At 43.9% G+C, this 14,333-nt stretch overlaps 1 protein-coding gene across 1 annotated transcript in view; it reads left to right on the plus strand.

The window, feature by feature from the left end:
- Positions 1-1,404: 1,404 nt before the first annotated feature.
- The window catches only part of SLC25A12 (solute carrier family 25 member 12), a 104,268-nt gene continuing 91,339 nt past the window's right edge, over positions 1,405-14,333 (plus strand). Inside the window, exons 1-2 of the mRNA XM_018572574.1 lie at positions 1,405-1,521; positions 3,610-3,657. Of these exons, the coding sequence (XP_018428076.1) occupies positions 1,510-1,521; positions 3,610-3,657 (60 nt within the window). The 5' untranslated portion in view covers positions 1,405-1,509. The remainder of the gene's footprint in view (positions 1,522-3,609; positions 3,658-14,333) is intronic.

A 14,333-nucleotide genomic window follows, 5' to 3' on the forward strand; every position in this document is an offset into this window, starting at 1 on the left:
TGTAGAGCCGTGCTTCAGCCAGGAAAGATCCTCACTATACTGTTGGGATCCACACGGCCACCTGATTGACAGCTGGCTCTGACTCTTGAGAGGAGGAATCCCTGTGGGGGAATCACCACTCTCTGCAGGGAGAAGATCGGGAACTGAGCGATCAGTGATATGTGATCACTGAGTTCTCAATCTAAAGAGCCAGTGTGGGACAGCTTCAATGTAATACGTCAGCTCTAATTATGGGGATAAGTGTATTTCACTCGCCCCAAAATTCTCCTTTAAATAGAAATGTCAGATAGTCTTCTGTTCTCAGGTGGAAGTAGATGATATCAATTCAATTGCATATTTTATTTAATCAAAATTTAAAAGTCACACGCGGTCACTATGGGGTTCGGAGCAGAGGGGGGCCAGGGGCCCAACAGCAGAGGAGGAGGAGGGCAGGGGCCCGCGGCTGGTGGAGGAGGAGGAGGCCGGGGCCTAACAGCGCCGGTCCAACGCCGGAGGAGGCCAGGGCCCAGCAGCGGGCGGCTCAGGGCTGACAGGTAAGAGGAGCACAGTGTGCAGTGAAAGGGACCCCGACCAGCCCACTCTCAGATGGGCTGTGCATGGTCTTTGGTATGTGCGGGGTCTCAGGTGGGCACTATGGTGTTCTCTGCAGGGTCACTCTCAGGTGGGCTGTGCAGTGTTTATGATATGTGCGAAGTCTCTGGCAGTCTCTGCATGATCTCAGGTGGGCTCTGTGGGGACTTAAGTGGACTGGATAGTGCTATGACATGCCATCCCTGGGTACGATGGATGGTATCATTACATGCCATCCCTGTGTATGTAAGAAGGTATCATTTCATGCCATCTCTGTGTATGTTGCTATGACATGTCATCTCTGTGTATGTTGCATAGTGCTATGACATGTCATCTCTGTGTATGTAGTAGCATAGTGCTATGACATGCCAATGCCTGGAGAAGTTCAGCAGCCAATCAGACAATTCCTCTTGCAAGTCTCAGGCGAGCCAAGCTCTCCAGGAGTGGGCGTGTCTCATATTTTGCAGCTTTGTGATTGGCTCCTCCGGTAACCCACACACCAGGCTAGTCGGGGGCGAGGACCCGCTTGTCGCTCCAGCTCAGCTGCTCCTCTCACTCGCTCTGTTGCTGATTTAGCAGTAATGGACGGTGAATGCAGATCAGACACGTGTGCCGTCCTCTCCCTGTACACACACCCGCGGCATGTGACCTGCGGGAAAGCGAAACCCGACCCCGGGATTCCAAGTGACATAATCAGTTGGCAGCCCCGAGCAATATAAATAAAACTGCCAATTGTGGCTCGCCTAGGCGGGAGGGGGAGCTTCCCGCAGTCCCACCTTCCCCGAGCTCAGTCCTGGAGCCGATCCACTGATGTGACACTGACAGCTCCGGGCGACAGCACGAACAACATCCCGCAGCCTCTGCTAACATTACCCTACAGTGCGCGTCACCGACCCGGGAGCGCGCCTTCTCCCAGCTCTGACATCACACAGCCTCAGCATGGCGGTCAAGGTGACTCTAAACTTGCTCGTGTTATTTGCATAATACCTGCTCCATGCTTTACAGCCGCTTCCCCTAACCCAGCTACTCGCCATCAGAGACGCCTCCGAGCTTGGAAGTGCAATGCATGCAGTAATATGTCTTGTGTCTGAAAAAGCAAAGGGTGGAGATCACTGCTCAGCCTGCCTGCCTGTGTGTCTTACAGTGTATGCATTGTACGGGCCCTGCTACCATGCTGCTTGTGTGTTGCAACAGATGACTTAATGAGCCATATTTTATTTATCGATGTCATTGCCGTGATCTGCATCCTGACCATGTCATTATGTGACATCCGTTCTGCAGCCTGCACAGAGGTCATCAGCTGCTTGTGTGACACCATACAGGGGGCATTATACAGGTGACAGCTCTCAGGTGATCAGATGCTTGTGTGACAGTGCACAGGTGACATCATACATGTGATCAGCTGGTTGTGTGACAGGGGACAGCATACAGGTGACAGCTCCCATGTGATCAGATGCTTGTGTGACAGTGAACCAGTGTCTGCACACAAGAGACAGCACACATGTGACATCGTACAGGTGATCAGCTAGTTGTGTGACAGTGCACAGGTGTCTGCACACAAGGGACATCATAGAGGAGACAGCACACAGGTGATCAGCTGGTTGTGTGACAGTGCACAGGTGTCTGCATACAAGGGACATAATACGGGAGACAGCACACAGGTGACATCATACAGGTGATCAGCTGGTTGTGTGACAGTGCACAGGTGTCTGCACACAAGGGACATAATACAGGAGACAACACACAGGTGATCAGCTGGTTGTTTGGCAGCGCATAGGTGTCTGCACACAAGGGATATTATACAGGTGATCAGCTGGTTGTATGACAGAATACAAATGCAAAAGGGACGTCATCCAAGTGAGAATATTTGAGACCGCATACAGTTGATCAGCTGGTTGTGTGGCAATGCACATGACAGCACACAGGTGATCAGCTGCTTGTGTGACAGCACACAGGTGACTTCACATAGGTGACATCATACAGGTGATTAGCTGGTTGTGTGACAGAGCACAGGTGTCTGCCCATGTTTTGTTTGCCCATAAGGGACATCACACAGGTGACTGCACACAGGGGACATCATACAGGTGATCAGCTGGTTGTGTGACAGCATACAGGTGATCAGCTGGTTGTGTGACAGCACACAGGGGACATCATACAGGTGATCAGCTGGTTGTGTGACAGCATACATCTGATCAGCTGGTTGTGTGACTGTGCACAAGTGACTGCACACAGGGGACATCATACAGGTGATCAGCAGGTTGTGTGACAGTGCACAAGGGACATCATACAGGAGACAGCACACAGGGGACATCATACAGGTGATCAGCCGGTTGTGTGACAGCACACAGGATGATCAGCCGGTTGTCTGACAGTACACAGGTGATCAACTGGTTTTGTGACTGCACACAGGGGACATCATACAGGTGATCAGCTGGTTGTGTGACAGCACACAGGGGACATCATACAGGTGATCAGCCGGTTGTGTGGCAGTGCACAGATGACAGCACACAGGGGACAGCATGCATAGTACATCACACAGGTGATTAGCTGCTTGTATGACAGCATACATGTGATCAGCTTGTTGTTTGAAAGCATGAAGGTGATCAGATTCTTGTATGACAGCATGCAGGTGACAGCACATAGGTAATTTAGCTGATTGTATGAGCTCACAGGTGATCAGCTAGTTGTATGATAGCATACAAGTAACAGCACACAGGTGATCAGCTGGCTGTAGGACAACACACACAGGTGACCGCACACATGAGCTCACTGACAGGGTTAATGTTTGACAGCTTGATGTAAAACGTGAATTAGCTGCTTCTGATCAGGATGGTAGTGGTTCTCGTGTCCTGTGAATTACATTAATTCTTCTGACTTGTGTGGATAAGCTAAACCCAGAACAACTCTAGTTCACTGTTTGTGTGTTTGTAGTGCCAATGTGAAGAGCTGCCCGGCAATCATTTGAAGTGGTCTTCATTGGGGGCAGGATGTACATGGCAAACGCCTGAGTGACTGATTCATTATTGATCTTGATTACAGTTCACCAAAAGAGCTGATCCCAATGAGCTGAAGAATATATTTCTGCAGGTAAGGGGAACAAAATTACTACTTTTTCTATTTGTACATTTTATTCTTGTTGAGGTGTTTGGTGGCTAACTGTTTTGTTAACAATTTTGATTCATTAATAGTAAAAAGCTCTTTGAAGACCCGAGGGGAGAGTTTTTAAGTGTAATTAAAGTGAATCTCTAGGGAAAACTTTTTTTTTTTTAAATAGTTTTGAAGGTGTAGAAGAGATAGACGGTAAAAAGTAAAAGGCTTAGCTAGATGGATAGGTAGAATGGTTCGATAGATAGATGTACAAAAACCTCTGTCAAATTTGTATTGCTGTGTGCCCATTGGGGTGATTCACCCCTCTTGTATTGATGAAAATGAACCCTTTACAGACCACAGGAGCCAGCTCTGTACAAATTTGCCCGAGGCATAACATAGGCTTCCTGGTCGTGTGTGTTTACTGATTGCCTGTCATAATGATCAAATAATCTGACCTGCAGACCCCTGATGAGAGCTGTTGGTGACAGCGTGGTCACTCTCCTGGGGGTGCCAAGTAAGTATGCTCCAAGGGACGCCAGCTGTACTCGCCTATATGGCAGCTGAGCGTTAAGGCTCACGGCATCACTGCCACATATATCTGTATGGCCAGCATTAGGGGTAAGATCCAAAATTTTAGAATTGTTATTGTACCCAGAACAAGAGGTAGGTGGAAATCTTCTAATGGGGACACCTGTTTTGGGTACTTTTGTCTTAAGAGGGGAATTCTCCTTCCTTTGAGAGAGTTCCTCTTGCATCCCTGCGTCTTGCGACCTTCCTGTTGATTCTCTGGGACAGGAAGTGAAGGGAAGTTTCCCCAATGGTACAAAGACAAAAAGTAACCTGGCAAGGGTTTTATCTCTCCTCTGTCCAAAACTGCAAAAAAATGTTTGCCAATACATACACTTTAACTACTAAAAAGAATAACTAAGTAGAAATTATTCTCCCTTGAAAACAGGCAATAAGGGGGATTATGTTCACCTTCTGAACAGACTTAAATGTTCCATATAGTAAACTTTGTAAAGGACAAAAAGCACCTGGAAAAAATAGTTTTAACTTCTGCATAAAAAAAGGCTTTTTTACAGTTAGAGCGGTGAAATGTACAAGTCTTCTGCATGAGCAAGTTCCAGTCAATTTAATGGATGGCTTTAAAAAGGCCGGATGTGTCACTTAATAAAACATAAATAAATAAATATACTGTTACAATATATAATAAATAACAATGTAGTTTGACGATTATGTATCTGATTTCCCTTGGGGACCAGGAAAGATATTTATTTTCCTGTTAAGCGTGGATTAGACTGTGATTTATATTGGTTTTCTTGCCTTCCTCTGGATCAACTTTGAATGTAGGGTTCTGAAGGTGTAGTTTTTTTTTCTTCTTTTAACTCAATGATGTGTCTTTGTGTAAAGTTTCTTTGTTTACTGCCAGATTTTCAAATTTGCGGTGCAATAGCACAAATTTATGGTACAGACAGGCGCTTTTTTTTTTCTTCAGAAGGATGGTTTTTAGATGGTTCAAGGTACATAGCACCACAATGCACTGCACCATATTTTGTGCACTGCGGTATTAAACATTTTACCATTTCTTAGCGCAACGCACAGTTCTGGCCTTAAGTATAACAGTAGAGAAGGTCTATGGCAGTTTATTCAAATGAACACAGTTTATGGAGATAAATGTTTTATTATCTCCCACTCTGACTGCCTTTAGGACGATCCCTTAAGACTCATCTCTTTAGAGAAGCCTATTTCACTTCTATGTAATGACTGAACTATTCCTCTCTTAAACAACTCATTCCCACACAGCTACCTCCCTATGTATCACTGGCCCCTCCCTTTTAGATTGTAAGCCCCCAGGGGCAGGGCCCTCCTTACCATCTTGTCTTGAATTGTATTGTGATTGTAATGTCTTTCTTATATTGTAAAGCGCTGCGCAAACTGTTGCCGCTATATAAATCCTGTATAATAATAATTAGGAATGCCAGTTTACCTGAGAACATTTTTTTTAATTGCCAGGTAGCAAAACAATCTGCTACAGTTCTGTTATGGCGGTATTAAATCTTCTAGCATAAACTTGTCAGTTTAATGGGTGAAGTGATTAGGCATACTATCAGGAGACCTATGTGAGATATTCATTGAATGCTTCCTATGTGATCATGTGTCTCCCGCTGTTATGAAATCACTGGTAGCCAACCACTGACTTCTCATGGCAACGCTATATTTTTTTCTTTAACGATCTGGCTCAAGGCTACATGTAGAGCTAAGGCTTGTTTATTTTCAGAATTCTGGGAGTTTTGTAGGTTTTCTTTTTAAATAAAAGACCTTAGAAAATTGTCTGAATTTTTAGTAAATGTTGCAATATAGATATTTGATAAGTCCGCAAGAATGCTGTTTGGGCTGGTGTATTTATAGACAATGCTTTATTTATTTTATTTGGGTGGGGGGGGGAGGGGGGTGTATTAGTCCCCTTGAAATTGAAGGAAAATTCCTGTAATTCATAAAGATTGGCATAGACACTTATTAGAAATCTATCTCAAGTCCGTGGAACAAATCCGCAACTCGTGACATATTCATGTAGCTATTAGTAAGGTATAAGTGAATCTGTTGCAATTTTGTCTGCGACACAATACATGGGCACCCATTTACACTTGTGATCAGGTGAGCTTCACAAATTGCTCCATGAGACTCATGTGAACAGCTGCGGGCGGGAAAGCAATGATAGCTGACAGCCCCTTAAAGTGATATTAAAGTCTAAAGGTTTTTTTTTAATGCTGTTTCAAATGCTGATGAAAACACTTACAATGGATGCTGCTCCTTGATGTTTAAAAGTTTGTTTCCTGCAGAATCGGCGGGTCCCCTGAGCACTGGACCTGAGGGTGGCTCCTTTCCTTTTAAAGCGTCCTATACAGTCACTCTTAGGTGTGCTAGTAACCTGTGTGTGTCTCCGCAGACACAGCAAGGCAAGACACTCTCCCTACTTCCATTTCCTCCCTTTTCCCTTCTGCAGGCTAGTAGATGAATAGCTGCTGGAGACTGTGCTCTCGCTTGTGACCCTGTATTCAACAGGAAGTTCAGGGAAGCCAAGCTGAGAGTGTTGGAGACAGCTGTTCAGAAACACAATGACTGGAAGTGATTGGGCAAGAATGTAAAGAAATGCTTTTCTGGGTAATGTATATTTATTGGATGTGGATGAAAAAAAAGTTTGAGAGTTCGGTGCTACTGCCATTTGCATGTAGTTGAAAATGTTGCAATTACCTGTGGACAGTTGACCCAGGATGCAAACAGTTTCACATTATTGTCTCACTGGGCGATTTGTGACTCTCTTGCGTTAGCGGAAACAATCAGGCCCATGTTAAGACTGTAGGCAGTCAGATGTAAGCAGACATGTGTTGAGGGGCAGAGTTTTGCTGATTCACTGATGTTGGCTATTCTACACATCAAGTAATTGAAGTGACACTAAACTCAGGAGTTGAATCATAAAAAATGGATTCAAGTACCTTTTTATTAACAAAAAATGTATCTTATTGCTGTAGATCTTAAATGCTGTAGATCCTCTCTGATTTGGTGCTGACACTGTCCTTCCTTCCGGAAAGTTGGCCACTTCTGTTCCCCATGGTCCCTGTGTATTGTAAAGTAGCCACCTCTCCAAGCTCACTCCTGTAATGGACTACAACCCCAATATAAATTAGTAAACCTCAATGTGAAATTGTAGTCCATCACGGGAGCGAGCTTGGAGCGGTGGCTACTTTACACTGCTTGGTCCAGGAATTTAGAAAAAAAATTTCACGTCTTGCAGCTATCACAATGTGCAAACGCAGCAGTTTTTCACTCCGCATCAAATTTTAATGCAGCTTAAATTGGTTAAACGCGTTTGGATGAACCTTTTTATTACTAGTTGAACTACACATTTGTTTTAACCCCTTCGTGACTGACGACGTACAGTGTACGACCAAAGGGTCGGATTTTTTATTTTATTTTATTACTGCACAGCATAGGCTCCAGGAAGTACACATCCACTGGTCCTGTGAGGAGCTCTCTGGATTCTGGTTACAGTGAACCATAGGAAAATCAGATTAATGTTACTTGAATGAACCTTCTGTGCAGTTATAGTGTTTGCAGGACCAAGCCTACAGATTGGTTTCATAAGTTAATAGTTCACAATGGTTCTGTAGACTGTAAGGTAATTATACACTACATATAGAGCATTTAGGCTAAATATTATAGATAGTTTAAGGTTTTTTTTTTAATCAGCTTTACCAATAACTATATTATGTTATTAGTCCTTGCTTATTTTGTAATTCTGATTTAGTTGTTGCTTACACTGTGCAGTCAATATTAGTTCCTTCTCACATTTCCTTGGTTTAGAGCGTCTGTCTGAAAAGAAATTAACTTCTGATTATTTCTGGTTTATCATGCAAACATCCACTTTATATTAGTATGTTCTCGTGTTGTAACTTGTTAATCAACCGGTTTCACTGCTTTGATTGTAAGCTGTAATATTGGCCAGCATACCTAACAAGTCTTATGCAATATGCTTCCCTCCCAGAGCCTTTCCTCCCATGAATGGCAATGGAGACATGATGCTGTTATTGAACTAAACAAGCGAATAAACCTTGCTGTCCAGACCTTGCTACATGGCGGCTTGGAAAGGTTTATAGAACACTACAGGTGCCCATACACTGTACGATAATCGCGGGAAATCCCTCGATCGTACGATAATCGCAAAGTGTATGGAAGACGTGCGACCGTTTCCACTGTGCGATCTCATGTCTTCCGTCGAACAAGCAGGCTGGAGAACCTGCCGGGAATCGTACGATTCTCGGTGGGTTAGTGGCGTGCTTGTTCGAACTGCCGAACGGGCCGGTGTGCGCACGCTCACACTGCCCGTTCAGCATTGCAGTCATTGGAAGCCCGCCTCTCAGCGGGGCGGGCTTGCGATGATCGCAAGTATGATCCGCCTGTCCAAGATGGGCAGATCGTACGTTGTTTTAATTACTTTACAACCCTTCGCAAGACAAAAGTCTTGCGAGGGTTGTACAGTGTATGGCCACCTTTTAGTCTCCACTCACACCTAAGCGTATAGGGAACGCCCATTGTGTTCACACATTTTGCCCCTCATTTGTTTCTGAATTTGATGCACATCGGCCATTGATGTCAATGGGTGCCACACGCGCAACAAACGCGGGAAAGTAGCTCATGTAGCTTCTCATGTCTTCCCGGCCTCGTTTGGGGTAGGAAACCTTGCCATTAACAAGTAATGGCACCACAAGCTCATTGCGCACATATGGTGCATGTTCATGGAACGCTTGCATGTGTATCATGTTTTTATTGCGGTCTGTGTGCGCACTGGAAATTTACATCTCCATTTGCACTGGTGACAAGTCAACAAGAAAGACATTGAGCAGAAATCCAAGTTGTTGCCAGAACAAAAGGTGAAGGTAAATTTTCCAATGGAGACGCCTGTTCCGGGAACAACTGTACAAAAGAAGGATTCCTTTCACTTTGCTAGATTCTCTGGCCTTTCTCATGTTTGCCCAGAACCTAAAAAAACCTCAATCGCCCTGTATTTTTTTTCTAAGGGTTATTAGATTCAGGGCACTTTTTGGCATACTTTTACTCCTGACTTTGCTTTTTTACTACTGATAAGTAGTAAAAATTAAGTCCTTGATCAGCTAGAAATCAAAACTGAAAAGATATAAGTGCTTCCTCTGTACATGACATTATGTGCTGTGCGGGCTTAGCGATATTCAGTCTTTGTCCAGGAGTGTGTATTTGTTAGATTTTAAAAATAAGTGGCATGTAGCCTTTGATAATCTTATTTATGGACGGCCTCTGCTGGGATTTGTTCAGAAATCTGTTGCTTTGTTATGGTTTTCTGCCTGTAGTTGCAGTCAGACAATTGGATTCAGTAGTCAGCAAGTGGTCTTGAACATACATATAAGAAAGACAACACAAAGTTGTTCACAAAAGAAAGATGCAGCTGAACCCATACATTCTATACAATACAGCAGCTGCTGTTCTTTTACAGATGTGAGACAAAGGAGATGCTTTGAGCATGATATTCTTCCATTGAACAGAACATTCCTTAACTTCTCATAAGATTGCAGAGGTGCCTTCTTCTTGTTTAACAATACTGATATATACAGTGTGGCAAATAATTATTTGATCCCCTGCAGATTTTGTAAGTTTGCCCACTTACAAAGAAATGAAAGGTATATAATTGTTTTCATAGGTGTATTAAATGAAAGAGACAGAATATCAACCAAAAATCCAGATAAAAAACACATGAGACAAATGTTATGAATTGAGTTGCAGTTCAGTGAGTAAAATAAGTATTTGCTCTCCTACCAGCCAACAATAATTCTGGCTCCCACAGACTGGCTATGTGGTACACAGATTAGTCCTATCAATTTAAGAAAGTGCTCCTAATGACCTCTCGTTATGTATATAAAAGACACCTGTCCACAGGATCTCTTTCTTCTATTCAAACCTCACCACCATGGGCAAGACCAAAGAGCTGTCAAAGGACGTTAGGGACAAGATTGTAGACCTGCACAAGGGTGGAACGAGCTACAAGAAGTTTGGTGAGAAGGACACAACTGTTGGAGGGATTTTTCACAAATGGAAGGAATACAAAATAACCATCAAAATAACCATCAATCGACCTCAATCTGGAGCTCCATGCAAGATTTCGCCTCATGGGGTAAGGATGATCATGGGAAAAGTGAGGGATCAGCCCAGAACTACACGGGAGGAGCTTCTGAATAATCTCAAGGCAGTTGGGACCACAGTCACCAAACAAACAGTTGGTAACACAATAACACTATGACCCTAAGAGCACCATCCCTACAGTCAAGCACAAAGGTGGAAACATTATGCTTTGTGGCTATTTCTCTGCTAAAGGTACAGGCCGACTTTGCCACATTGAGGGGCCAATGGACGGAGCCATGTATTGATTGTAAAATCTTGGATGAGAGCCTCCTTACCTCAGCCAGAACACTGAAGATGGGTCGTGGATGGGTCTTTCAGCATGACAATGACCTAAAACAAAACGGTGGCTCAAGAAGAAGCACATTAAGGTCATGGAGTGGCCAAGCCAGTCTCCAGACCTTAATCCTATAGAAAATGTATGGAAGGAGCTGAAACTTTGAGTTGCCAAGCGACAACCAAGAAACCCTAAAAGGAATTCTAAACCCTCTGGTTTTTTTGCATATATCTACTGCTAGCAAGCAGTAGATATATGCAAAAAGTTTTAAAACAAAAACGATTTAACAGCGGTTTAAACTTACCCCGTCTTCGCCGCGCGCTCCCGCCCGAAAATCCGAAACTGCTCGGGCGGCCGCAAAGCATCTTGGGGAAGGCGCATGCACTGTTCGTATTTGCGGCCGGAAGACGAGGAGAGACGCAAGGTAAGTCTAGGGACGCGTGCACCCTCATGCAGATACCATGTGGTCGGAAGTGCCAGCAAGGACAGAGGAGTCAGGGCTGGATCGGAGACCTGCCGCATCGCTGGAGAGAAGGCTGAAAAGGACAGGAAAGAAGAGGAAGATCGGATTAAGAGACATCATTTAAGGTAAGCGCTGACATTGACATTGGGGGGAGGGAAAAGAAAATTTGACTTTAATGTCACTTTAAGGATTTAGAGAAGATCTGTAAAGAAGAGTGGACCAAAATCCCTCCTGAGATGTGTGCAAACCTGGTAACAACTACAAGAAATGTCTTACCTCTGTGCTTGCCAACAAGGGTTTCTCCACCAAATACTAAGTCATGTTTTGCTTGGAGATCAAATACTTATTTTACTCACTGAACTGCAACTCAATTTATAACATTTGGATCATGTGTTTTTTTTCTGGATTTTTGTTTGAAATGATGTCTCTATTATTTAAAATACACCTATGATAAAAATTGTAGAGCTTTCATTTCTTTATAAGTGGGCAAACTTACAAAGTCTGCATACTAGTATCGGTGCATCCCTAATTTTTTGCCACACTGTGTGTGTATATATGTATGTGTGTGTGTGTATATATATAAATCATATAGAGTTTTTTCTGTTCTTTTTTTCAAAATTGCCTTTTTTCCCGCCGTTTTTACATCACTGGGGGCGTGTACATCACTAATGATTTGATTACATGGGGTATATATGTAGCTTGTGGATGTTATTACATTGTCACATCTCATGCCTTGAAGAAGGGACCCTGTGTGGCCCCGAAACGTCGGCTCATGTTGGATTTCTGTGACATCATTGTCCATTAAAAGGACTCATTCATTTTAACTTATGGAGTGCTGGTGACCTATTTTCTTCAATCTTGTGTTTTGCACGGTGCCATCCGTGAAGTTACTTTGAGCACCATTTATTTGATTGTTGGCCGGGACTGCTGAAAGGTGTGCGGAGGGCACCTCCATCAATTGTACCTCAGAACTCAAACAACTCATTTATGGAAACTGTTTTCAGTTGCAAGGGATTTATCATTTTGTTTAGGGACCTGTTTTGACCCAGACACTCCAGCCGTACAATATAGACAGTTCCTTTACTTCTATTGCAGTAGCAGAGCTTGTTCAAGAACACATCCCCAACCTACTGATGGACCAGCGAAGGAGCAGAGCCTGATTGGCTTTTGGCATTGCGTCTCCCTCTCCCAGCCTGTGTGCTGCTGAGCAGGGGGTTGCAAGAGATTAAAATTAAGACAAATTTAAATATTATAGTAGGTGTGTTACAAAAATTTACTTGCAATAAATAACTGTATTTGCTTGTGTTTAGTTTTTTTCTTATCTAAAGAGTTTAGCTCTAAATTGGATCTTCACTCAAAATATTGACATAAAGCTATGTGTGACATTTCCTTAAAGCAAATCCGTCATGAGGGAAATACAGAGGCTGCCATTCCATTGTAATTGACCTGCAACAAGTATGCTGATCAGGTTTTCTTACTTCTCTAGTTGCAAGCATGTTCTGAGCCAGTGACTTAGAAAGCATTAAGTCAGTCAACTAGCGTTTTCAAAAACTGGTGTGCAAAGGAAACCCATATATTTCTCCCATGATAGTTTTCCTTTACAGTGAATATATGGTTCAGTGTAAAAAAAAAAAAAAGTATATAAAAAGACATTCACCACAAAAAAATGGAACCTGCATGCCAGTTTTTTTTGCCTGTATTGAGTCTGGGTACACCTGAAACCTGGACCCCTCTATACTGCAGTTAACCTCTTTTGCCTCTGACCTGGCCCCTTCTGCTTCTCCTGCCTTACGCTTGTCCATCTTTTGTCTCTGGCCTGCCCACTTCTACATCTCCTGCCTTACTTTTCCTCCGGTTTGTTGCTCTGGCCTGGCCCCTTCTTCTCCTGCCTTACTGGTTGCCTCCTTTTGTCTCTGACCTGGCCCCATCTGCTTCTCCTGCCTTACTTTTGGCACACCACAGTGATGTGCAGCTTCTCTTTCCAGTAGTAAGGTAGAATAGGAAGGAGTAAACAGGTCAGAGCAGTGACCACAAAAGCTGGTCACTGCTAGCATTACAGGGCAGCTTTACAGTGTTTTTTATTGTGTTTACAGCTTTTGATTTTGAGAACTGTATGGAACAAACCTGGGGTGCATGTATGTGAAAATGTCCACATTTTGTGGTAAGTTCATTTATTTTAGGACTACATGCAGAGCAGTAGCTAGCTCCTTTTGCACCCGAGGCAAGAACAGAAAATTGTACCCCCCCCAACAGAAGTGTGATGTCACCCAACGCCGCACACGTGACGTCATGCGCTCCTCCTCCAGGAGGGGAAAAGCAGCGGGGATCCGAGGAGAAGCTGGAGCCTGTGCCGCTCCTCTTCTCCCTGCCGAGTCTTGGCTGCGTTGGCTGCCTGGTACCCCTTTTGCCATGGAACCCGGGGCACAGTCAGGCCGGCCCTGGCTGCGCCCCCTCTCAACTGCGCCTGAGGAGAGTGCCTCACTCGCCCCATGGTAGCTACAGCCCTGACTACATGGTCTGAGGGAGGCTGTACCTCACCTGCCATTATGGAAGAAAATGCTGTCAGCTTCAAGTCTGAAGCTGACGCCTTAGCTGGCACCTAACTTCTGAGCTTGTTCTCTAGTTGTGGACAATGGAGCTGGCTTCTACCAAAAAAAACCCTGCTGGCTCCTGCATTGGGCATACTGACTCCTGAATTCCATGATAATATGTCCACCTCTGGTATACACCAGCACTAGCCAGCATATCCCTGATCTTTAAATTTACATTGTGTGAATAAACTGCTTTGAGCCTGTTCCATGACTAATCTACTCTTTCCGAATGTGTTGACAGAGCAAATATTGAATGGATGCATATGATGGCTACATTCCCTTATAGAGGGTATTAAGTTTTAACAAGACAAGTGACAATATTTTGTCAAAACCTTGATCACGTGTAGCCCCTCTATCCCATTTTTAAAGTGTGTCCTTGTTCAATGACATAAAAATGTCTATAGTGGGAAAGGCCCAGTATCCTATTCACAGTGCGGTAGGTCACAGGGCTTTGAGGTCAGCACCTGGCAAAGGTTAATGACTCTGTTCTAAGTTTAGTTACAGGGTGTTCTAAAGAGAAACACTTAACAATAACTGCGTGCGGAAAACCGAGTGCTCTGTTTCATTACAAATGGTTCAAGGCTGACAAAGTGATGTTGGCAATTGTGTAATCTGCAGCACAATGCTGTCTTTGATT

Source organism: Nanorana parkeri, unplaced genomic scaffold (assembly GCF_000935625.1).
Source record: "Nanorana parkeri isolate BGI_ZX_2015 unplaced genomic scaffold, ASM93562v1 scaffold44, whole genome shotgun sequence".
In the NCBI taxonomy this organism is placed as follows: Eukaryota; Metazoa; Chordata; class Amphibia; order Anura; family Dicroglossidae; genus Nanorana; species Nanorana parkeri.